This window comes from Macrobrachium nipponense, chromosome 2 (genome assembly GCF_015104395.2).
Source record: "Macrobrachium nipponense isolate FS-2020 chromosome 2, ASM1510439v2, whole genome shotgun sequence".
In the NCBI taxonomy this organism is placed as follows: domain Eukaryota; kingdom Metazoa; phylum Arthropoda; class Malacostraca; order Decapoda; family Palaemonidae; genus Macrobrachium; species Macrobrachium nipponense.
The window spans coordinates 93,648,313-93,674,878 of record NC_087201.1 but is presented as its reverse complement, the minus strand read 5'-3'; the positions used below and the strand labels follow the sequence as shown (position 1 = coordinate 93,674,878).

Genomic DNA, 26,566 nt, shown 5'->3' with positions numbered 1-26,566 from the left:
AATAGCTGAAACAGGAGCCATCACCCGAGAAAAGACCTGTGGAGCAGTGGTGAGGCCGAAACAAAGGGTCTTGAACTGGAAAACTCCCGAGTCCGTGAAAAACCGAAGGTAAGGTCTGCTTCTTGGATGGATGGGGATTTGCAGATAAGCATCCTGCAGATCGATGGAAATCATCCAGGTCCCCCCTCCTGACGGATGAAAGAACAGTCTGGACTGTCTCCATCCTGAACTTGGGACTTTAGAATGAACTTGTTCAATCCCGAAGGATCTATGATGGGGCGCCAGGCACCCGAGGCCTTTAGAACTACAAACATCCGAGAGTAAAACCCGGGAGAAGGAGGAGCTCGCTCTATGGCATCCTTCTCCAAGAGGGCCGAAAGCTCTTCTCCAAGGCTTGACCCCTGATTGAGTGAGGGGAATAGCTGCTGAACTCGAGAGGACGATTGGAAAGTGGAGGTCTGGAAACAAAAGGGATCTCGTAAACCTTCCTTCAGGACCTCCACCACCCAAGCATCCACCGCTCTCTCCCAAGCTGACCAATGGCGGGAGAGACAAGCTCCTACTGCGGTCTCCAGGCGAGGTGATGACTCCTACTTCCGAAAATTCTTACGCAGAGACAAGGAAGAAGAAGAAGAAGAAGAAGAAGAAGAAGAAGGTCCTCCTGGAGGTTGAGCTCTTTCTCTGCCCTTAGAGCCACGCCAAGAACCTCTCCCGCGTTTCAAAGGGTGAGCACCAGAGGATGAAGTAGAGGCACCAGCACCTGAGATGTACTCTGGAAAAAAGAGCCAGAAGGAGGTTGTTGGGCTGGAGCAGAAGGTACAGATCTGGTCCTAAACTTTACGCTTACTCCTTGAAGGAACGGGAGGAAGACAGGCCAGAGGAAAAAGCTCTTGATAAGGCCCAGTGAGCTTGGGAAGAGGCATCACCTTGATGTTCCTTCAAAACCTCAGAAAGCACAGAAATATCGAAAAGGAAATCGCCAAAAGGAGAAGAGGACAACAGACGGGTTCTCTGAATCTCCGATACAGAGGAGGGTAACTGCGACAAATACAGGTTACGCCTTAGAGAAACAAGAAAGGCCTGCATTGAAGCAGCAAGCTCGTTCTGATGTACAGAAGCGATTGAAATGGATGAGCAGAATTTCTCAAAAAGAGGAGCATCAGGAGGAACAAACCCGGAGTCCTTGATATACATTAAAAGCCCTCCGAGGACCCACATATTGAAGGATTGAGCTTCTTGTAAGGAGCTCATAACAGACTCCATAGCAATAAAATCTTCAATTGAGACAGAGACCGAAGCCTTAGAAGGCAAGGGTTGACTTGAAAGTCGGACAAAATCAGGATTTGGCTTGGGGGGGTCGAGAGAATGAAGAATCATCCGCCACCTGGTAAACTCCATCTCCGGTGTCGTAGAAGAGAAAGAGCTCTTCCTCTTCCCTTCCCCGGATCACCGTTCGAAAGTTTAGCGGCAGACGTCCGTCCTCTCACTCTCGCGAACCTCTGGGCAAAGGGAAAACGTAAAAATTCCCGTGACCGGGAAGGACCGTCAAGAAAAATCCCTTCTGTAATACAACGAGGCGGAGGCTGCTTCTGCTCTTTAGGCCTCGCCTGAGGAAGAAAAATCAAAAATTAAATCAAAAAAGTTTCTTGAAATTCTACATCATGACTCCATTCGAGACACATCAATATCACACGAATCCGCGTCATCATCATCATCATCGTCAGATCCTAACTTAGAAACTTCCCCTGAAGTAAAATCCTGACGACTAGCTATCTTAGGCCTGACACTAATATCCCTCCCCCCTTCTCCTAAATAAGCGCCCTTTGGCACTGTTATGGGACTAACAGGGGACACGTTGGGTAAAGATTCGTTAGGCACCTGCCCGGACCGGATCCCCCCTAGGCCTTCGCCACGACGGGGTTCACAAGCCGGGGTATCTGTCGCACCGTTACCCATGGTGCTGTCGACAGGTACCTGACGAGGAGCTGAAAATGAATCTAAAAGAATGTTAGGCATTCTAGTAAAGGCTTCTTGAAAATTCTCTGACAGATTGTTAAACTTAGCTGAAATATCTCTATCTAGACTAAGCTGTAATTTCTTAAAATTCTGTTTCCAGGTAGTTTCCATTGCCAAAATCTTTGAATCTACATCAGAAATAACTTCACTAATTACCGGTTGTACAGGGGGCAAAGCATCAATTAATTCGGAATCGGAGTCGTACGATACCGAAACCGAAGAGCCAGAACCATGAGCGCCCAAGTCAAAGAAATCGTTAGATACAGTTCTAGCAATCGATTTCTTTTTCTCCTTAACCGATCTTTTACGCTGCAAGATTGTTTGGCGTTTCATTTAAGCAGTCATATCCTCGTTAGACCAGGGCTTACATACGTCGCAACGAGAAGTCAAGTCACAAACCTGTCCACGACAAGAGCTACAAATGTCATGGGCACCCCAGTACATTTTTTAAGGGACCGAAGGCTAAAATTGGAATGCATCGCAACCATACGAATTACGAAAACACAATCTGGAATACTCAAGTTGGATTAAGGAAGCAGAGAGTTCCACGGAAGACACAGCTTCGGCAAAATAAGGCACCAAGGGAGCAACTGAAGACGCGTGCGAACACACAAAGGCTAATTACAGGAATGAAGATGGCGGGCAGGTAGTAGTAGTAGTAGCGAGAGTGAGCGGAAGGTAGGGGAGTACCTTGTACTGCTCTTGCCTTGGGAAGGATTTTGAAAAGAATCCTCTAATTGGCAGAAGACCTGTGAGTAGTAGTGGCTTCCACTCGCCCTAGTGCTGAAGGTAGTAACTTCAGCATACCATGCTACCTTTTTCTCTGGTATATTTAGAAAAGTGAGCTACAGGAACTTTTCACCGGCAGACACAGGTCAAACCCAGAAAATGAGAATTTTGAAAAGGTAATCAGATAAGGAAAGAAGTGCCTGCATCAGACAATTCACTGGCGGCAGGAGAAGGTCTACTGTACAGGGTTTGATGAGAAGCTTAGGAGAAAGAAACCAGAAAAGAGAACTATTACTGGAATTGTGCTTTCATCACCACTTTAAACATGTATTAGGTTAGAATTTCAGTTTATAGGGTTAGACTTGAAATAATTTATCTTCACCTTTCCCCCCAACCCCCCTTTTTTTTAGTTAAACTACCATCAGGTTAGAGCTCTATCCACTTTTTCTTATTTCTTGGTATTTTTCTTTTTTCTTGGTATTCTTACCTTCATATTTACGTATATCTTTTCTAGCTAACTGTTCCTGATCCCCTGCAGTGACATGTAGAAAAAACCTCATTTTGTGATATCTCAAACATCCCCTGCAGTGACATGTAGAAAAAACCTCATTTTGTGATATCTCAAACATCCCCTGCAGTGACATGTAGAAAAAACCTCATTTTGTGATATCTCAATCGGTTTTCTATCACATACCACAGTTGTCTCTCGATTACCTTATCTGTGATTTCATCTTTTCATCATACTTTACACTTGGAATTTAACTTTCTATAGTCACAGCTTTTCAGAATCTTTGTTTTCCTTGCCAGCAACCATATTTCTACTGCACAATGTTGTACAGGCCTTATATACCCATTGTAAGTGCTTTTTCTAGTCATAGGACAATTTTATTTACCAGTAGTCTAGCTATATAAGTGGTAGAGGTAGAGAGTAAATGACAAGCTTTTAGGCATTCCAATAAAAATAGGGGATAAGGTAGTAAATATAATATCAGCATACGCTCCTCAGAGGGTTGCCAAGAGCAAGAGAAAGAATTATTTAGACAAGAGTTTGAGGCTACCATTAGAACAGTGAAAGGAGGCGAAACTAATAATAGGAGCTGATATGAATGGCAGGGTGGGAAAGAGAAGAGATGGGATGTGTGAGGAGGTACACGGAGGCCATGGGTTTGGAATTAGAAATGAAGATGGGATTATTTATTGGAGATGGCTCAGAGCTTTGAATTGGCCTGTGTGAACACATGGTTTCAAAAGTTAGATAAGTAATTGATAACTTATGAAAGTGGAGGAGTGGAGCGCCAAATAGATTACATCCTGGTTAGAAGAGCCGACAAAAGCAATGTGACAAACTGCAAAGTGATCTTCGGAGAAGCGTGTGTTAAACAGCACAGGTTGGTGGTGATGGATTTTAAAATGAGAGGTAGGAAACCCAAGAAGAGAAAGAGAAGATCTAGAATTAAGATTTGGGACCTTAAAGGAGGAAAGGAGGAGCAATTCAGGACTGTGAAAGAGAGATGTCTGGAAAGGAGGAATGTAGAATTTTGACAGGATAATAGAGTGGAAAATATCTGGGAGAACCAGTGGATATGGAGTGTTGAGAGGAAGAACCAGTGGATATGGAGTGTAGAGAGGAGAAAAGTGGTAGTGGAATGGAGAGGTGCAAGAATAAAAAAGAAAAAGAAAATCAAAAGCATTTAAGGATTGGTTGTGAGTTTTCTGGTGTCATGACTACCATGGTCACTGATGTTGGAGTATTTGAAGACCGGAAAGTAAGGCATGCACAGGGTGCAGAAGAAAGATATAGAGAAGAGGAAAGAGAAGTGAGAGGGAGGCTAGGTATGGCTATGGGAAGGGTGGCAGAGCAGTTGAGTGAAAGACTAGGAACAAGAGAAAGCAAAAAGGATATCTATAAGATTTCAAACTTGAGGAAAAGGCAGACAGGATGTGGGTATATTGGGTGTCATCAAAGATAGTGATGGAAACATATTGTATAGGAAGCAAGACATTAAGAAGAGATGATAAGAGCATTTTGAACACCTGTTAAATACTGAAAATGAGACATAGAGAACGCATACAATAGAATCCCAAGAGAAGTGATGTTCTGGTGTTTAAGGAAAAGGAAAGTCCCAGAAAAGTTGGTTAGGCTGGTTGAGATGATATATAAACGAATGAGCACAAAAGTGATAACAGCAGTTGGGGAAACAGAAAACTTTGAAGTTAGTGTTGGATTACACCAGGGGTCAGCATTCAGCCCATTTTTGTTTGCGCTGGTCATGGATGTGTTGAGTGAAGCGATTGGGAATGAAGAACTATGGTAATTGTTGTACACCGATGCTCTGGTGATTACTGCTGAAAATGAGGCGGACCTACAGAGAAGGGTTGGAGAGTAACAGAATCTTTGGAAAGGGGTGACTTAAAAGTGAATGTAAATGAAACAGAAGTTTTGCTTAGCAGTAGGGAAGATAGAGACAGAATGGTAATACAAGAAAGAAGAGGCTTGATTATAAAACAGGCAGAAATTTTTAAATAATTAGGATCTACTTTAAGCCAAGTGGGAGGATGTGAAGCTGAAGTTAACAGTAGGATAAAAGGTGCATGAGGGAAGTGGAGAGAGGTAGCTGGAGTGGTATGTGATAAGAAAAAGCCAATCAAGCTAAAAGTCAAGATATATAACACAGTGATAAGACCAGTGTTAATGTATGGAACAGAATTATGGGCTCTAAGAAGAAAGGAGGAAGTAAAGCTTGAGAGAGCAGAGATGAGAATGCTGAGGTGGATTATGGGAATATCGCTGCTTGAGAGATTGGAAAATGATGAAATAAGAAGTAGGGCAGGCTTAGTAAAGATTACAGAGGTAATAGGAGAGTCATGATTGAGGTGGTATGGGCATGTGTTGAGGATGGATGACGAGGATGGAGTGAAGAGGGCTTGGGAGGAGCCTGTTAGAGGAAGAAAATCAAAAGGGAGACCGAGAATTAAATTGCAAGATAAAGTGAAGGAAGATATGGAGAGCGAGAGATTTGGTGGAGGATGATGCCTTTGATAGAAGGCAGTGGTGAAGATGCATCAGGCAACCAACCCCTTAATGTAGGGATAATGGTGGTAAAGAAGAAGAATCTAGCTATCTTTCCACTTCATCCATAATGCAGCCACTCTCATTCCTACAGCTCTTTCAACTGTGCTTCACAGTTGAGAGACTCCAGTGTGCCCCAAAGGTAACAGGCAAGCTCTACTACTTTTAAGACATGCTTATTTATTACAACAAGAGTTCTCAATTCTCTTCTTCCACATGCGCTTGTATAATATATTTAAGGCATAGAAAATCACTTATTTCATGTATATTTAATAATTCAGAGCACCTCTTGTGACGACATTGTTATATTTGGTACACAGTATACAATTTATACCCACACCATTCCCACAATAACCACATGTCACCTTACTGATTGTACTTACTCCTTTGCTTCTTTTCAAGTCACCATAAGCTTTGTTTTGCTTACAGTGATATTCCATCCTCTCCATTTTCCTCCTCCACCTTTCAAACATTTGCACCTCCCCTCGGTTTCTGCCAGTAACACTAGATCATCTGTGTAAAACAGATTTTCTCTGTAGCTACTTTCACTGCTCTAATAAACAGCCAGGACTCAAACACTATAAGTGATGTGCACCAACATTTGGCTCATCCTTTTGATACACCTGAAACTATCTTCACTCAATATCTTGTCTTGTGCTTGAGTAACATCACCATAAGACAAAATATGGAGTGAAGACAGTTTCAGGTGTATCAAAAGAATTTGAGATCAATGTTGATGTTCATCAAGGATAAGTGCCGAGTCCTTGGCTGTTTATTGTAGCAGTGAAAGTGGCAACAAAGAAATGCTGCCTTATGCATAAGATCTGATACCCTCTGTCTTTGCAATGCACATTTAATTATTTGACTCAGTGCTCTGGGGAATGGCTTTTCAAAATCCACATATATAAGCCATAATCTCTTACTCCTTGCATACTAGTAATGTTCCTATACCTACCTCATTAGAAAGCTAACTTCTGTTGTTGATCTCCCTAATATGAAGCCATACTGACAATTAACAATTTCAACTCTTTACCTCAGCCTATCTACGTACCTTTTCCAATATTTTCACATAAAAGTTTAAACAGACTTATTCTTCAATAATTTCCACATTACAGGGCATTCCTTTTTCTTTTGTATATCAATACTGTAAGTTTCTTTTCCTACTCTTTTGAGTTTAAATTTTCCTTTACCAGGTTTTCACATAAAATTTGTGAGAAAGTTCATAAACCATCAGCTTGTAAAATCTGCTGGCTGCAAGAGACCTCGCTGACCAAAGGATAAGAGAATTACGCCTCAACCAAAACACCATGGGATAACCCTGACTATGGAAACCTAAAGATCTCACCTCCAAAGTGGAACCAACAATCCTCTCCAAGGAAGAGGTGTATGCAAAATTGATGACTAGGTACCCTCCCAGAGATAATTTCTTTAAGCTTATGTAAAGGGAAAATAATAAATTGGAATCACTATTGCGGGTCAGCAATTAGACTGATGGATGGGAGGATGCCAAGCTAGAATCCAAAAGAACTGCTACCATACCATGGGGTCATACATTAGATGGCACGGGTAACTCCCTCTCTCCCCTACCTCCACCACTTTACCATACTTGTTAGTCAGTCTGCAGCTGGTCCAGAGCATACACTGTAGAATACTTGAAATATAAAAGGCAAAGTGTTTCGATCTCCATAGGAAAAAATTAATTTTTTCAAGCAAATCCATTACTAATACAGGATGCAAATGCTCACCTGTCTAACATCTAAGAAAAAAAATGAGACTTCTTTCTTTTTTCCCCTCTGCTGGTCATATATCTTCCTTTATCAGGTATTCAAATGTTCTTGCAACCTTATTGACCAGCTATACTACTGCTTTTAGTGTTTCTTGTTACCCCACACAGTCCTAGAACTTTTTCAGTTTCATGGTCCAAAGGACCTTTGTAACCTTTTCACCTGTTATGTTCTATATTAGTTCACCTATTGTGCCAGTGTCCAATGGTTAAATCCATTTTTTTTCAGCCAGAATGTTTTCAAAATACTGCCTCCATTGTTCAAATATCCTTTCAATTTTAACCATAATTTCTCCCTTTCTGTCTTTTGCATTTGTAAATCTTTATTCAATCACTTTGCTATCCTACCTAATTTCTCATTTTCTCTACCCCAAAGACTTTGGCAACGAGTGGCACACATTACATTTTACTTATCTTTCTTATTCTATAAGTAAATTCTCAAAACTTGCCTTGGCTAAGTCCTCACTAATAACAAAAAGGCAGTCCCCAGTTATCGGCAGGGGTTCTGTTCTTGGTGGGTTGCTGATAAGCAAAAACCGCCATTAACTGAAACTCAGCGATTTATAGCGCTTATGGTGCCGATAACTGGTTAATGGCGTTGGTAACCGGTTATTGACACCTCTTTTAGGTATGTCATAACTCTATTATTTGGACCTTATGGCAGCATGTTATGGGGTCATATACTGCTGATTTTATGGCGCTAAAAACTAGGCCGCCATTAACCGACTCCACTGATAACCGGAGACTGCCTGTATGTCATTACTGTATCATTTTATAGATTACTAGCAGCTGTACCTGTCCTTCAGATGTGTTATCAAATGCACATTCACTTCCAAATGACCTGGACATACATTTTCCCCCAGCCAATGCTACTGTGTCACTGATCAGCTCAGTCAGGCATCGCCAGCCAACGGCAGGTACATAAAGGTTGCAATAAATTTCTCAGGAAATATTTTCATTGCGAGGCCCCACTTAAACACCCCTTGATAAAACTCAGCCTCTACAAGCAGTTGCCGGTTATTGCAGGGGTTCCGTTCCAATGGCTTGATAAGCGAAAATCGCCGATAGCCAAAAATCGGTGATTTTCGGCACCGATAACCAGATTTTGGTGCCAATAATCAGTTAACGGCACCTCTGTTAGGTATGTATCTGTGCACTTTGGCACCAAAAATCACGCTAGACAAGCGCCATAAAACCAGATCACCGCTTCCTGAGGGTGCCGTAAATAGGGACTGCCTGTAGTTAAACTCTGATATTGACTTAAGTGCATTTGTAGCCACTTATGGTAACTCATAGTACCAAATTTGAATGCAGTAGGCCCATCTTTGACCTTCTGGGCCCTAATTCCCAAAGGGGGGCTATGCCCCTTGCTATCAAGGTTGGGGTAGGTAGGCTACAAAAGGGTGTAGGCCTCCTACCCCCAAATATTGTGGGGAACCTTCGGGACTCCCTTAACACTGAGGGTGCCTTTTGGCCCCCATATTGAGGGAAGCTTGTTTGTGCCTACAGAAACACTTCTACATACTAGATGTCAACTCCAAAAGTTGTAAAAAGTGAGGGGGTATGAAAAAGTGGGGTTATGACATCTTGGCCCTTGAATTTTGGATTTTGAATCAGAGGTAAATAAAGTCAATTTTTTATGTCTGCCTGATTTATCCTGCCACACTGGTCTACTTGATCAACAAATGGTAGCAGAGCATGGTTGTGGCGGGAAAGAGGAGATTAATGAATAGTAGTTTACATGATAAGACGTTGTAAACATGAGTAGCGTCAGCAAATGTGACAGTAGGCTGGTGTTGCCAGTTTTCGGTGCTGATAAGGGCTATGACCACTGGAAACAAGAGCTGAAAGCATGGCAGCTTGTCACAAGCATCGAGGAAAAGAAACAAGCAGTGGTTGTTGCCCTGTCATTCCCAGAAGGAAGCGAGGTAAGGAGCAAGATTTTCGAGGAAGTGGATATCGATATGTTGACAGTCGAAGATGGAATGAAAGTTTGCTAAAACACTTGGACAAGTGGTACAAGAAGGATGAGATGTCAGCAGCATATGAGGCATAGATAAGGTTTGACAGTTACAAAAAGGAGAAGGAACGTACAATGGAGAAGTACACTTTGGAATTTGTGAAGAGAAGTACAGTTCTGGAGAGGTACAAAATAAGTAGTATACCAAAATGTATTTTAGCATTTAAGTTACTACCTAGACAGTGCAGGGCTAGAGGTTAAAGATAAACAAATAGTGTTGACAGCAGTGTCCTTTGGTGAAACAGATAAAATGTTTGATTCCATGCAGTAAGCCTGTAGGAAATTTTTTGGTAGTCAGGAAGTGTTATCATTGGGTGCTGTGTCAAACAGGAGTGAGAGTGAGACCTCTGCTGTGATGATAAAATCTGAACCAGTATTTAGTAATTAGTACAGAGGAGGTAAATGTCATTACATGTGGAAGAGGACAGGGGAGGTTTAGAGGTAGAGGAAGAGGGAGCATAGCAAACAGAAGTGAAACAAAAAGTAGGCGGAGAAACTCAGTTGACATATGTGGTAAGGTTAGGAAATGTTATTTTGTTTATTTATGTGGATCAGAGTACCACTTGCCTCTAGCATGTCCAAAAAATGTGTGTGTAAAGGAGGAAGAGTTATATTCAGTTATTGAAAATCCAAAAAGTATGACAGTGCTGACGACAGAATCCATTAATCTTGCTATCCTAGACACAGCTTGCAGTTCTACAGTGGGTGGTAGTGATTGGTTAAAAGCATACACCCAGTCTTTGTCAGACGAAAAAAAATTGCGAATAGAAGAGGAAGAAAGTAAAATTTCCAGTGAACTTTGTAGGTGACAGAGCAAGTGTAATAGCAGATGTGGTGAACTGCTCTATTCCCCTTTTATTCAGAAAAAAATATCAATGAAGAGAACACAAATGAAATTGGACTTAGAAAATGATACTGCAGAAATTCACTGAAAAAAGTTGAAATTGAGGTGAACTTCCTCAGGACACTATTGCCTTCCATGAGGGATGAGAAAGAAGCCTGGAAGAAAACAGAAGACATAATGACCTTGGGAGATAATGAGAAGGAAAAGAAGATAGGAAAATTGTGCCAACAATTCGGGGATCCCTTATCTAGAAGACTGATTCAGTTGTTGAAGGATGCTGGTGTTAAGGATGAAATGTGCTACATTTATGCTGAAGAAGTATCAGATAGCTGTGAAATTGCATGAAATGTAAGAAAACACCATCAAGGCCAATTGTTAGTGAGAATATGGCAAAGGAGTTCAATGAAGTAGTGGCATGAGACCTAAAGGAATATTAGAAAGGAGATATGTATTTTCTGCATATGGTGGATATGGCAATAAGGTTCTCAAAGTCTTGTGTGACAAGAAGTAAAGAACCCAAACAGATAATAGAGAAAATTATTGAGACATGGTTGGGAACTGGTTTGGGAATTTGTTCGAGCTTGCGGCAAGTGTAGCTAGTGTATAAAAAAATAAAAAATTTCCTTTTGGGATGTATGCCATGACCTCTAGTTTAGCCTCAAGAGCATGAACTGGGAATAATGTTATGTATGCTAATTCTAGTTTACTTCGAATAGGAGATTTCCTTTTTAAAGGACCCCATTCTTGGCCAGGAATGACGGGCCAGAGGACAATAAAAATTGATTGTCAGCTCTTTACTTTATGCATTGTCCCTGTCTATGAGAGCCCAGTTTGCTAATACTAGCTGGAACCCTTCTAGAGAGGATCTTTGTAGTGCAAAGGACCACAGAAGGGAAGTGACAGCTCCTATACTAGAGTTATATCACAAAATCATAGATCAATGATTCTGTTAATGCTGCCTTGCATTCCATGAATGCTGTAAATGTAACGCGTTTGTCTGCAAAACCTATAAGAACTTTAAAAAATTGTTTCCCCAGAATTTTTGACTGGGCTTTCGGTATTGATACAATGTAACTATCCACCTTCTGTACATACCAGTATTGCCAGATATATGAAGTATGTAATTTTTGCACCAACTACCAAGCAATGTTGGGCGAATAATTTTCATGGTATAGATAATATTTAAGAAAATCCACTTGTGAAGGCCTTGGCTCAGAAAGGAGGATCCTTAAAACTACTTTCCCTCCTACTAAATGGAATAAAACAATGGACATTTTTGGAATTTATCTCTTTGCCTGTTATTAAAGTGATAAGCACCAATGCCTGCTTGGCAAGTTTGGGGCTATTAAGTAAGCTGTTCCTAGTAGGTTAGGAGTTTGCTCAACTTCCTCAAAATCTGGAACTATGGAGGAAAGGGTATATCATCCTCCACTGTTCCAGTCTTGTATGAAGGCATCTCTTTCTGCTGATTGCCTGGCAGTTTGTGATTCTGATATGTGGTGAACAGGTCTACTTCCATTTGTGGAAGGACGTTGGCTATTTTCTGAAAACGTGGTTGTCCAATTCCACTCTGCTGAGGCTGTCATTTTCTTTGATAGGGAATCTACTATTACACTGAGACACCCTATATGGGTAATTGCAGACAAGTACCACTTCCTTTCTTGCCCCATCAAAGGATGGTTAGCATCACCATATTGACAGGTGAGTGTCATCCCGACCTCTCAATGTAGAACACTGCAGTCATATTGTCTAGAACCAACTAAATGTCTCTCTTCTACGTTCCTCCCAACCTGTCAACAAGGCAAATCTATGTGTATTGCATTCATACAGACTGAGAAGCAGGATGACCTGTATTACCAGAGATTCCTTCCAGGACCAAGGCTGATGTATCTCCCCAACTTTTTCAATCCTTTACTGAGGTCGGTCTAGCTCCAGGAAACTGATATGACAATTCCTTGGAGTATCTGAACACCTCCCTGCCACCTGACGTTCCTCCCAACCTGTCAACAAGGCAAATCTGTGTGTATTGTCATTCATACAGACTGAGGAGTCAGGGTGACCTGTATTGGCAGAGATTCCTTCCAGGACCAAGACTGATGTATCTCCCCAACTTTTTCAATCCTTTACTGAGGTCGGTCTTGCATATTGTTTGTTGCATGCAACTTCACATTCATATGTTGTAATCCAAGTATTGGATCTATTATTGATGTAAATTGCAACAAGCCCATCATACTTTCTAATTGCCTCTTTGAAACTCTGGGCTCTGCAAAGCACATTTTGAGGACTTGCCTCATTCTGTTTTGAGTATGATGGGAAGAGACAACGAGCCATGAAAAGTATCCCAACATAGTCCCAGCTACTGAAAGTGACTGCAGGGTGTGAGGTGGGATTTTTCTAATCTATCATGAAACCTTTTCACTGTAGTCAGTTGACCACTGCTCTTAGGTTTTTCAAGTTCATTTTTTCTTGAGGGCCCCCAGACCGACCAGTTGTCTAGGTGGGCTATTATCATTGTATTTCTGATTTCTCGAAGAACTACTGTTACTAACTTTGTCAAATCTTAGGACAATGTTTAGTCCACAGGACTGGCTTTGAACCTGCACATATCTGTCCCTATCCGGAGCCTTAGGAAGGGACGGAAGGGAACGACGACAAGGCTGTGCCAATATGTATATGTCAGAACTAAGTTCCTTTCAGAACAATTGAACGTACTAGGGCAACAGTAGTTATTCGGAAAATACGACAAACATTGGCTTGTTTGGAGGCTTTTTGGGAACACTTAGATGCTTCATGACAAATAACCACGTTTCTCTATGGTTTCCATTAACAGGGACTTTCTGCATGTAACATTCCAAAGAGAAGCCTGGTTTGGAAGAAACTCTTTACAGGAGGGAGATGGGTGAGACTGTTCCCACCCAAGCTTGTTTAAAATTAGTGCTCTGTCCCCATAGCAAAGACTTCAATTGCCTGTGGTGTCATTGAGGTCAACCCCCAACCATACCATTCCCATTGGTATCCACCTCTTCCCCTACCTCTGCCCTTGATATGCATTCCATTTAATGCTTTTATACTTCCTTTAAGAGGGTCTTTGGACTTTGTGAAAAATTTTCTTTTTGTTGTTGTTGTCATTTTGTGAAGCATCATCCCATTTGAACACCTACCTGTTCTTTGAGGAAAAAAATTTTGGGGGTGATAAAAGGCTTACCTCCGAGCCTTTTTGGATTGAGTAAGGGGATATTTTGGAATTTTGTCTCCTAAATTCCCCTTTTCCCCAAAAGAGAGTACTCTCATACAATTCTGTTGGCCGGCTTGCTCATTAAGTTTTTAACCACAACAGACTCCTCTACAGGTCCTTACAGTAAGGGTTATAATGTAAAAATGAAGTTTCCATTTCCACTTTTATGTGCCACTTTAGCAAGTCATAGGATGCTTGCCATAGGGTTCTCACAAGACTTTTAACTACAACAGCAACAATTGTTCTAGAACATTTTGGAAGACTTTTAATGGCAACTTCCAGCAAGATGGTAGAGGTTACAATAGTGAAGAGGTGGATCCTAATACAAAATTCTTTTGAGGCTGTCACCTTTGAAATTCTTCTCGTGGGTGTCCTAAATTGCTGTGTAACTATAAATAAAGGAGGTTTTTCCCCTTCAGAAGGGAGCTGTAGTGTTGCCTGTTCCTTGGTTTAGTTTTCCGAAATTGGGGAGACCGAGAAAAATGGTTTTAATTCTGCCATTCTCTAGTCTTTTAATTGCTACAAAATTCTGAATATCTGTCTTTACAAGATTAATAATTTTGAAAAGGATATTTTATAGTAGGATATCACCTAGTACAGGTTAATATCTAATCCTGATAAATTTACCTTAAAGTTATTTTCTGGGCTCAGCCGTGTCGCTCCGTGAAATGTTAATTAACCAGGTGTAATTTGTGGTCTTCAAGATAGGCTACTACTTCATAGTCTATTTGGTCTACGTACCTACCATTCTTGGTCTATATAAAACAGTAAATTACTAATGTGAAACTTTTATAGTTAGGCTATCACCTGATGCAGGTTATTGTCTAGTCCTGATTAATTGTTTTTGGTCTACTAAAACTAGGCTAGCCTATCACATAGCCAATGTTATTTTATAAATTAATGTAGATTATTTAATTCCTTTTAAGGGTATGCATAATAGCCTACAGTAGTAAGACAATGCTTAAATATAACGGTTATATAAACGGGAAAAATGTCTGTAGCCTTTTATCTAATTGTAAGGTCTTTGGTGTAAACTTAGGCTACTGCCTAGGCCTATAGCCTAACAGAATATGTCCCCAAAACTTACCTTAATTTAGATTACAGCCTAATCCAAGTTATATTTTGTCCAACCTTAAGGATATAGCTATAATCCTAGGTTATAGGCTACAGACAATTGGTATCTACAGTCTAGCCAACATATTCTCACTGAATCAACATATATTGCAGGCTACTGCCTGGCAGTCTATTGCCGACATCGCTATCTGAACAGATTATCTATTGTTGTGAAATGTTTCTTTAGATAAAACTAACAAGTAGAATGATAAATTCTTCAAAACAATTCCACTTCTACAAACAGCTAACAATTGCAAATTGTAAGAAGAGCCAAAGTGTACTGACGAAAAAGCCAGTTTACAACTTTACACGCACATTAAAATCATTGTTCCACGGTCTAAACTAAATTATTTTTAGATGGAACTTGAAATTACATACTCAACTTTCAAGCTGAAATTTCCATGAACTTCAGTAATTAAATCAATTGGCAAAGAACGAAACTCGGCGCTAACGATCCTAAATTGCTAGCGCCGACGAGTACTGGCAAAAAAACGACTGTTTATGGTTTTTCACACACATACTAAAATCATTGTTCCACATTATAAACTAACAAAATTTTTAACTGAAACTTAAAACTGTACACTTAGCTTTCAACTTATACATTTTCATCAACCTCAGTAATAAAATTAGTAGGTAGGTGAAGAACAAAATTCTCAGACCTAGCCTAATGTTCACCAATCATAAAAAGTGCCAACAAAATAAGCTAATTATGGCTTTTTACACAAAATATACCATTGCGCTACAGCCTAAATGAAAAATTCTTAAACTGGAACTCAAAACTATCTACTTAGCTGAATCAATAAGAAAAAGAATTGACTTCTCTGAGCTCTGGTTTCTTGACTGACCAGAAAAGGAATGGAGTCTTGGTCGAATTTTGGTCATATGTAAAAAAAAAATATGATGGTACATATGCACATAACCACTTCTTCTTACGGTTTTGACATAGTAGGAAAACTGGGTATCAGTGTTCGCTGAGGATAATAGAAAGCGCCCTATTATCCTCTGTCCATTTATACTCTATCATGTGCTATAATGTTTATCATTACGACATATACCAGGCCATAAGACCAGTTAAGAGAATTCTTTGACATTAGTCTGGTTGCCATGGAGCTCTGGACAGACCATGGAAAGGGTACTCTTTTGAGGATGAAATAGCAACTATGCTATAAAAAAAAAGTGTACAGTAGACCCCCCATATTCGCATTCTCCAGATTCACGGACTCACTGATTAGCGGATTTCTCTCTGGGCCATGTGTACCCATTATTTGTGGGGGATTCACCTATTTGTGGGATTTTTCTGGCAAAAACAATCACTAATTAGTGTACTTCCATGTTATTTTCATGACTAAATACATTTGATCTATAGTGATCTTTGATCTATAGCGAATAAAGTTATTACATTAAGATATCTCAGTTCTATTCTACATAACATCATTTATAACAACTACGGTAATAGTGTACTATAGTACGATGATTGAAATACAAGCCAAACGGATGTTATCCAATTCGGTTGTAGTTAGAAAAAAAAATATTTGTTTCTCGTTCGGTTGTTCATGGCTGTACATGTTTAGACGAGTATAACGTTAAAACCATAATTTCATGATTCTCTTTTGCTGTTTTTGAACTTATGTAACTAGAAGATGGGATAAAGTTAGGCTATTGTATTTTGGTCTCTCATAAAATCGGATTATCGTACGATGAATTATCGTAACTTGAACACTACAGCTACCTGTACACTGTATAAAACCTTATTATATCTTTACATATTCTAGACACCCAAAGGATTAAAGCTAGGCTTTTTTCACTTTACAGTACGTTTTTATAATACTATAATGTACTGTACTGCATGTACTATAGAATTTACTGTGCAGTAGTTTCTATAGTACTATACTGCATAAATATAATTTTACTTATTGCGCCATTGCGGGGTTATGGCGTCGTTTGACCGGTCTAGGGCGCTGTTAACTGGTCCAGAATTTCGAAAGAAGGTGTGCGGTGGCCGTAGGCTTTAAAATCGCTTAGTGTCGGCAGCCAGGAACGGAACCCCTGCCGCTAACCGAGGGCCACCTGTATTTGAAAACCAGCAAATCATTTTAGTATCATAAAAATGTATTTAGTCAAGAAAATAACATTAAAATACACTAATTAGTGATTATTTTCGTCGGAAAATCCCGTGAATACGCAAATCCCCTGCAAATAATGGTTATATATGGTCCAGAGAGAAATTCGTGAATCACTGAATCCGCGAATCTGGAGAACACAAATACGGGGGCCCACTATAGTCAGTTTTTTATGTCTGCCTTTGATTTATCCTGCCACAATGGTCTACACGATCCACACCTTCCTGGGTTGGAGGGAGTCCATGGTAAAACCTTGGTAGCCCTCTAGCTTTCACAGTCTGGGTGTACATAACAAACAGACAGACAGACAATCAGACAGAAATTTCCTTTTAAATATATAGAAAATAAGTCATGTTAGTGCATGTACAGTATACTCTATTTCAGCCTTACCTCCAGCCCTATTTTTTTTATTTTTGAGTAACAGAGCCTTCTTTCCAAGAGTATCTGCAATAGCTGGCCATTTATCTCGGTCCTCTATCTTCACTGTCACATCCCATGGGAGGAGGAAATTAGTTCCAGACAGAAATCCAGGCTGATCACAAATTCCTGAAATAAAATTAGTTTGAAATGAAATTGGTACTGAATTGCATAATATAAACAATAAGGACAAATAACAAATAAAAATCGATGTTTCATGAGTACAGGAATACATGTTGATCTTAAAACTCCACTGATATTTCTCTATATTTACATATATCTGTATTTACATATAACTTACCCTTTCTAGTATCCACAAGTACTTTTTTAAATTGACAAAGTTCATTCTCAAGTTCATTTTTGGTCCTTGCCTACAATCATACCTAACTGCTCTTGGCCGTCCATTTCAAGGTGTTTCTTGACATACAAGTGTAATTATTATTATTATTATCATTATTATTATTATTATTTTTTTTTTTTTGCTCTATCACAGTCCTCCAATTCGACTGGGTGGTATTTATAGTGTGGGGTTCCCGGTTGCATCCTGCCTCCTTAGGAGTCCATTCCATCACTTTTCTTACTATGTGTGCCGTTTCTAGGATCACACCCTTTTGCATGAGTCCTGGAGCTACTTCAGCCTCTAGTTTTTCTAGATTCCTTTTCAGGGATCTTGGGATCGTGCCTAGTGTCCTATGATTATGGGTATGATTTCCACTGGCATATCCCATATCCCTCTTATTTCTATTTTCAGATCTTGATACTTATCCATTTTTTCCCTCTCTTCAACTTCAACTCTGGTGTCCCATGGTATTGCGACATCAATGAGTGATACTTTTTTCTTGACTTTGTCAATCAACGTCGTGTCTGGTCTATTTGCATGTATCACCCTATCCGTTCTGATACCATAATCCCAGAGGATCTTTGCCTAATCGTTTTCTATCACTCCCTCAGGTTGGTGCTCATACCACTTATTACTGCAAGGTAGCTGATGTTTCTTGCACAGGCTCCAGTGGAGGGCTTTTGCCACTGAATCATGCCTCTTTTTGTACTGGTTCTGTGCAAGTGCCAGGCATTCGCTTGCTATGTGGTTTATGGTTTCATTTTTTGTACTGCACTTCCTACATATGAGAGAGATGTTATTTTCGTCTATCGTTCTTTGAACATATCTGGTTCTTAGGGCCTGATCTTGTGCCGCTGTTATCGTTCCTTCAGTTTCCTTCTTTAGCCCTCTCCTCTGTAGCCATTGCCATGTGTCATCGCTGGCTAGTTCTTTAGTCTGTCTCATGTATTGTCCATGCATTGATTGGTCCTTCGTCCCATGCACTCTTTAGCCACTCGTCTTCACTGGTTTTCAGATATTGCCCCAGTGCTCTGTTCTCGATGTTGACGCAGTCCTCTATACTTAGTAGTCCTCTCCCTCCTTCCTTTTCTGTTATGTATAGTCTGTCCGTATTTGCTCTTGGGTGTAGTGCTTTGTGTATTGTCATATGTTTCCTGGTTTTCTGATCTATGCTGCGGAGTTCTGCCTTCGTCCCTTCCACTATCCTGCGCTGTATCTGATTACTGGCACTGCCCATGTGTTTATGGCTTTTATCATATTTATTATCATTATTATTATTATTCAGAGAATGAACCCTATTCATATGGAATAAGCCCACAGGGTCCACTGACTTGGAATTCAAGCTTCCAAAGAATATAGTGTCCATTAGAAAGAAAGAACAGAAGGTAATGGGAAGTACTGTACAGAAAAAGAGACCACTTAGTAAAAAAGAGAAAAATTAACAAATTAATAAATAGATAAAAATTAAAGTAAATTACCATTAAAATACAAGGAGAATTGTATGTATTGGGGTAGTAAAGTTCCAATTGCAAGACATTCTCAGGGAGGCTGTTCCACAGTCTAAGCCAGACTGCCTCTACAACCCCCCCTGAACTGTGCATGCTTATATAACATTCCTTTAACCTCAAATTATAAAATTATAGGCAACTTTGCTTTTTAAACAAGCACAGATTGGCTACAGTAGCCTTGATGTCGATATTTGAGGGAGGATGGAGGGAAAACATGCATCCACAATGTAGACGCTCGCAAGCTGATGGCAATGAATGCATCCATTATATGGACGGGTCGACCTTCATGGGTTAATCAGGGTAAAACATCACAAATTTTTAATCAATTTGTACTTTTCATAGCTAACAAACCTGAGGTCTTAACAATAGGATAGACTAATACTTGGAGCGAGGTACAAGTACACTAAACTGGCTGGAGTTAAACCCACCTGACCATTCCTAGAAGAACTAGTTCTAACGAAGGGGGTCCAAGCCTGTGAGAGAATAGACAATCGGATATCTAAAAACTCAGCCATCTGGGTTGAAACACAATGATATAGTATATGACCAGATTCATTGCATTCTAGGAACATAAAGAAAACTGCCTGTTCAAGCAACAAACCATGCAAGCCAAAGGGGTTTGTCACCACTCCTCACTCCCCTTGCAAGAGAGAGGAGCACTTGCTATTGCATAGCAGATTAGCCTATTGCATAGTAACAATACAAAAGAACTATCCGCATGACCACCATACTTACCTGTATCAGACCAGTTCCAGCACATGATGTGTCTATTCTCTGACCCACCCATAGGAAGAAGAAAGGAAAAAGAGAAAGAAAGTGGCCAGCTAACTCACTCATTCTTTCTTCCACACAATCATCTTAGGTAAGATACAAACTGTCCTGACAGGGGCACTGAGTGAGTTACACAACTTGTTGGGTAGCCACCATCAGACCCAAGGAAAAAGTGTCCAAAGACCTGTGGGCAACATCCTTTAGGTGAAAGGAAGTGAACAAGAACTAGTGCTCAAAATTCTATGAACAAACAAGTTTTTCTTAAATGCCAGAGAGGAACTTATACCTCTGATGTCATGTGTTCTAGATAGCACAGACTCAGTGACAGAACTAGTATGTGAGGCATAAGCCTGTTTAATTGTCTCAAATAACCAGAATGAAATCGTCTTCTTGAACACTTCCCTTCTGGACCAGCCTGTGCTAACAAAAAGTCTACAGCACCTTGGTCTTAGGTGACGAGGCCTCTTTAGATAACATTGCAGTGCTCTGATTGGGCAAAGCAAAAGCTCTTGTGGATCACTGTCCACAGTCATTCAGTGAGGGATTAGAAAACAAAGCAAATCTGTCATCCGGCACAGAGGGATTCTGGATCTTAGCCACAAATTCCAGGACAAATTCGAAGGGCACAGATCCCCAATCGCTGGTGCGTTTAACATCATAGCTTAAGCCATGAAGCTCACCAACTCTTTTTGAGGAAGTCACGGCCACAAAGTCATTCAGTGAGGGAACAGAAAATGAAGTAAATCTGTCATTATGCAGCGAGGGATTCTGGGTCTTAGCCACAAATTTAGGGACAAATTCAAAGGGTACAGATCCCCAACCCTTTTTGAAGAAGCCAAGGCCAACAGGAAAACTGTCTTTGGAGGCAGATCCCTGTCTAATGACTGATGTAGGGGCTCGAATGGAGCTCGAGTGAGACTTCTCATGATTTGAGAAAGATCCCACGCAGAAGGCTTGAGTTCTTTTGGTGAACAGGACTGTTCGAAACTCCTGAACAACAAGGAGATTTCAGGTGCAAAACCAAGCCCAAGGGTACTCTGTAGCCTCTGACAGCTGAAACAGAAAGACCTTTCTCAACCCTGGGGAAGACCAGAAAATCTGCTATCTGCTGAACAAAAGCTCTGAACAGAAAGAAACCCTATCAACAACACCAATCCCAGTAGACAACCCATTTCCACTGGTAAGCGGCTGACGAAGATTTTCTGAGATAGCTGAACATTTGGCCTGCAGCCTTTCGAGAAAAACCTCTTGCTCGGAGGAGATACTTGACATTCTCCAGTCATGAAGTGACAGGGACTCTACTAATTGGTGAAACCTTTCCACATGAGGTTGGTAGAGGAGCTGTTGCCATGGAACTTCGGACGGAAGAGACAGATGGTCTCAAAACCACTGCACTTGAGGCCACAGAGGTTCCACCAGTCATCCTCAGATTTTGAGAACTCATTACTCTGTTCAGAACTTGATGGATAAGGCAGAATGGAGGGCAGGCGTACACCTCACGATTATCCCAAGGATGCTGCAAGGCGTCCTCTGCTACCGCAAGAGGATCCGGGACCACTGAACAGTAAACCTCCAGCTTCCTGTTGAATCAAGTGGCGAAGAGGTCTACCATAGGCCTTCCCCATACTGAAAAAGTCTGTCCGCCACATCCTGATGCAGAGACAAATCCATGCCCAGGATTTGGTTCTGATGACTCAGCTTGTCGGCCACCACAGTCCTCTTGCCTGGAATATACTTGGCGGAGAGCCCCAAGTTGTTGATTGCCCACTAGTTCAACTCGAATGTCAACAAATGGAGTTTGTTCCCATAGGCAACCACCTGGTTTTATCCAACATTAGCACACTGGAATGACCCTCTACCCTCTCCCAGAACTCTCACAAGTCTAGGAAAGCTGCTTTGAACTCCAAAATGTTGACGTGAAGCAGCTTGTCCTCCACACTCCAAACACCTGAGGCAAGAAGATCTTCCTAATAAGCACCCCAACTATCGATGGAGGCATCCAAAAACAGGAGTAAGTCTGGAGGGGATGAATGCAGAGGGACTCCCACCATGAGATTTTGGTCGTCCAACCACCAATGAAGGTCTTTACTCACCTCTTCTGATAGAGGAACTCTCTGCAAAGGGGAATCTACACCAGGGACAAGAATTCCTTCAGTCTCCACTGTAGATAGCGAAGGTGAAGGTGACCAGCCTCTCCAGAGAAGACAAAATCCCCAGGACCTGCCACTGGTGATTGGCTGTTTGGACTGTGACAGGAAAGAACATGCCACCAACCTGAACTCCAACCTCTGGGCTGATGGAAGAACCCTCGACGCTGCCGTATTCTATATCCATACCCAGATAGAGAGCTCTCTGGCTAGAAACCAGATTGGATTTCTCCAGGTTTACTACTATGCCTAGCCCCCTGACAAAACAAGCCAGTCGTCAAGGTATCTCGACAGATGAATCCCTTGAACATGAGTATATGTCGAGACTAGGGCAAAGACTCTTGTGAACACCTAAGGGGCCACAGTCAATCCGAAGCAAAGGACCTTGAACTGGAAGACTTGCTCTCCCAGACTGAAGCGAAGAAACTTCCTAGACGAAGGATGGACTGGAATCTGACAGTAAGCATCCTTAAAGTCTACTGACAGCAAGAAGTCGTTGTCTCTTATTGCTGCCAAAACTGTCTGGGGTGTCTCCATCCTGAACCTTGTCTTCCTTACAAAGTGATTCAAGGTGGAAAGGTCTATCACTGCTCTCCAGTGGCCTGTACCCTCCAGAACCAGGAAAATCCGACTGTAAAACCCAGCAAAGAATGATGTACTTCTTCCACCGCACCCTTGTCCAGCATCTTCAACACTTCTCCCGAAGATCCAAGTAGTAATTCAGAAAGCCTTGAGCATAGGTCAGATTGAGAAGGGGTCTGTCTGAGAGATGGGGAGAGAAGGCAAAGTGTAGTAGATACCCCATCCGAAGGACATCTACTACCCTCTTCTCTGCTCCATGCAACTGCCATTTGGCCCGTGGCAACAGAGAGGGAGAGGCACCTACTCTACTGACAACCCCCTCTTCCCCTTCCTCTAGCCTTGTGGGGGAGATTGAAACCAACGTTTTTGCTGTTTTTGACTTTGATGGAGAAGCAGACTGAGAGGTTCTCACTGAAGTCAAATGCCTGGTCAACTTGACAGGAGGAGACCATCTGGTCTGCCATTGTGGAGGGGGAGGAGGATGAGAACGAGCCTCTGATTTAGATACTGCCTTATGCATGATGCACTGGCCTATTTTTGGTATCCTCACCACTGGTTGATCAGATCTTCTAAACGAGTTCGTGGGAATAGAAGCCGCGACTCAAGGAGATCCCCATTTTGGAGGGCCGACGAGGACTCCGAATCTACCGACCCCGCCTCCTTCGACAAGGACGCATCCCTCCTAGCCAAGAGGAGGTTGGCCCACAAAGTCACACTATGTTGGTCTTAATACAAAATGGCTTCAGCCCCAGACTGCAATAGACTGACAAAAGAAGAAGAACTGACTGGGCCTCTCTCAGTGCGATACGATGCTATCCTGGCTAGCGCAGTGGACCACAAGTCCAACCAGGACACAGTCTGGAAGATGGTAGAAGCAGCAGCCTCCATAGCTAAGGCCTCTTGCAAAGAAAATTATGGACCTTCAGACTTAACCTGATCCAAGGTCAAACCAGGCTTAAGATGGATCACATCTGAATTAAGGTGACAGGGCATCAGCTGGACCATATTGGCATTGCTGGAATAATACTTCCTATGCTGCAAGAGAGGAGGAGGAAGGAACTTTGAGGACATATTCGAGCGCAGAGAGCCATCTCAGTCTGAAACCAAGGTGTTAGCATGCTACAAGATAGACTGAGCATGCCCCAACAGAGGTAGCTCAAAAAAGGCCTTAGTATTTTGCCTTGGACCTAGCAAGGCCTCTATACCCATAGGGGTCATAGAAGACTAAGTCTGCATTCTAGACACAAGATTATTGAACTCACAAATGAGATCAATAACCCCCTGAGAAACTCCTGGCTCTCTCCCTCCTCTGGTTCCAGCAAAGAGGACCGACGACACAAAGAAGGCTTGGAAGGATCCTCATCCTTCCCTAACAGCACTGGAGAGACATCCTTAGGAAGCCAGGCATCATGCCTCCCACTGGTTGGAGTGGAGTCCCTAACTACTGATGATCCTGAAACAGAGGGCTCTGGAACACGGTCAAGCAAAGAAACCCGTACATGGTCTCGAGCCAAACTGCGTACGTGCTCATGAAACAAACCATGTATACTTTTGCGAGACGAATCACGTACATGGGCGTACGATGAGTCAAGTACACAACCTTGTGACGACACACGAGCAGTCTCGAGACATAGAATGACGCCGAAGCAAATGTCCTGAAGGAGAATGAGCCCCAAGGTCCTGGCCTTTGGAATGTGAACGAGAAACACATCAGCATACCAGAGTCGCCTCACAATACCAACCATCAACCACAACACGTTTGCAGAGAGAAGAATCCTTAGAAGGTGCAAGAGACATTGTTGTAGCAGGAACCTTTGACCTCTTAATCGGAGCCTTATCTTTACGATGGAAAGGAACAGGTACAGGAGATGGAGATGGTTGAGATGGAGGGCTAATGCTTCCATGGCCACTTACATGTACATGTAAGGGAGAGAAACGTCTGTGTAGAGAAGTCGGAGAAGCATTCCTCTCACTTGCAGAAGATGATGCCTTAATTTCAAGAATTCTCCTACGTTTGACTTGAGGGCTAGGAGGAGGAGATAAAGAAGCAGAAGGAGATGGAGGAGGAGAGAGCTTACTCCCCTATGACACCTCTTGCTAGAAGGAGAGGAAGAATCACTCCTTCTATGACTCTTCTCGCTAGAGAGAGCAGAATACCTCTCTTGAAAAACAGAGACCAGCCTCTTGACCATAGCTTGAAACAACATCTCTGGTGGCTCAGCGAGAGGTTGTGATGATGTCTGTGAACAAGGGAGGAAAAGGTCTGCAGTACTATATGGATTGGTTTGAGTTCTTTCACATTGATGTGGGAGTTTCTTAATACTTCTGATCATGTCCCTGATACTTCCTAATCCCCAAGATGAGCTCCCTAACCCAGTTCTGAAGCTTCAGAGTAAAGTGTAGGTTGAGGTTCAATGGAAGGAGACACTTCCCCTCTGGAAGCCTTTCTTTTGATGACCACTATAGAAGATCCTGTTTGATCTCTGCCATGATCTGGAAAACAGACAAGTCTGACTGTGTCGTCCTGTTCCAGTTTGCCTGTAGTGGCTTCATGTGAAGTCTGCCTAGCTTCACAAACTTCTCGACTGAGGCCAACATCCCTTGAGCCGCCAAGCAGGCTTGAAGAAACAGGAACTCTCTGACACAAAGAGGGCAAGAACTGACTCTTTTGAGAGAGAAAAACCCAAAAAGTCAGAGTACAGAGTCATTCCCAAAAAAATGCTGTTGAGTGGGAATGATCTGTGAATCCTGGGTATTCATTAAAATACCTAGTTTCTCTGTAAAAAGAAGTTTTCAACAGATCCTCCACATATTTTTTGTTCAAACTGGGATCTGAGAAGCCAGTCACTGGTTTAAAAGTCATCTTTTTGATAGATCTAGTGGGAGGTCACAGGTTTATGCCCTTGCTAGAATGAGATTCTCATGGTCATTTTGTTGATTGTGCCAGGAGGTTGTTGGTTGACTTCTTCTGCAACAACAATAAAATATCTTACATAAATTTTGCATGAAAAGGTGTCTTACCCAACGGGGAAAACAACAGCACTGACTACACTTCTATGTGCACGACAAAACACTCAACCAGTCTGCTGCAATTATCTTCTGCAATCTCAGGACAGTCTTCTATCTATCTAGCTAATGACCCAATGGTCCAGTCTAAGAGGCTAGATACAGGAAGTCCCCAGTTATCGGCGGGGGTTCCATCCTCTTCAGGGTGCTGATAAGCAAAAACCACCATTAACCGAAACACCACAATTTATGGTGCCTCTGTTGGGTATGATATGGTACCATGACTCTATTATCGGCACCATTGCCGATAACCAAAACTCTGTTTTGGTGCCATAAAACGCCATAAAACCGGATCACCATTAACTTAGACCACCAATTACGGGGGACTGCCTGTACTTCCAAAATCTTGAACAAATTCCTAGTCAGATGGTTCATCTCAAACAAAGAGAACATAACTTTGGCTGATGAAAAGGCAGCTCAATGTGTAGCATTAACCAAACCACAGAAGTCCCCGCAGGAGGAGGCTCCAGTTGTGTAAAAACAATAGCTTCTTTTAACTAGCCTGCATGGGAAAGATGAACATTGCCTTGCCCAGCTCCTTAGTGGCCAACCAGGTGTCTACATCTCAAAGAACCTTCTTCACTGATGACGAGAGAACGAACTTAGGCAGAGCCGAGTTGTTGGGTGGAAGTTTCCTCATATGCAAAGTTGAAGCCAGGAGTACTGGTGTCACATGCAGGAAAAAATATGGGAAATTATTGAGAAAATATCTCAATAATGCTGAATAGGCAGACAAAGAAGAGGAATCCTGTCCTACATCCTCGTCATCCAACGTTATGAGCGACAAAGTTGAATCCTTTGACTT

At 41.8% G+C, this 26,566-nt stretch overlaps 1 protein-coding gene across 1 annotated transcript in view; it reads right to left on the bottom strand.

The window, feature by feature from the left end:
• LOC135221254 (uncharacterized) overlaps positions 1-26,566 on the bottom strand; it is a 395,658-nt gene that overhangs the window by 115,100 nt on the left and 253,992 nt on the right. The window contains exon 17 of the mRNA XM_064259070.1: positions 17,321-17,476. Within this exon, the coding sequence (XP_064115140.1) occupies positions 17,321-17,476 (156 nt within the window). The remainder of the gene's footprint in view (positions 1-17,320; positions 17,477-26,566) is intronic.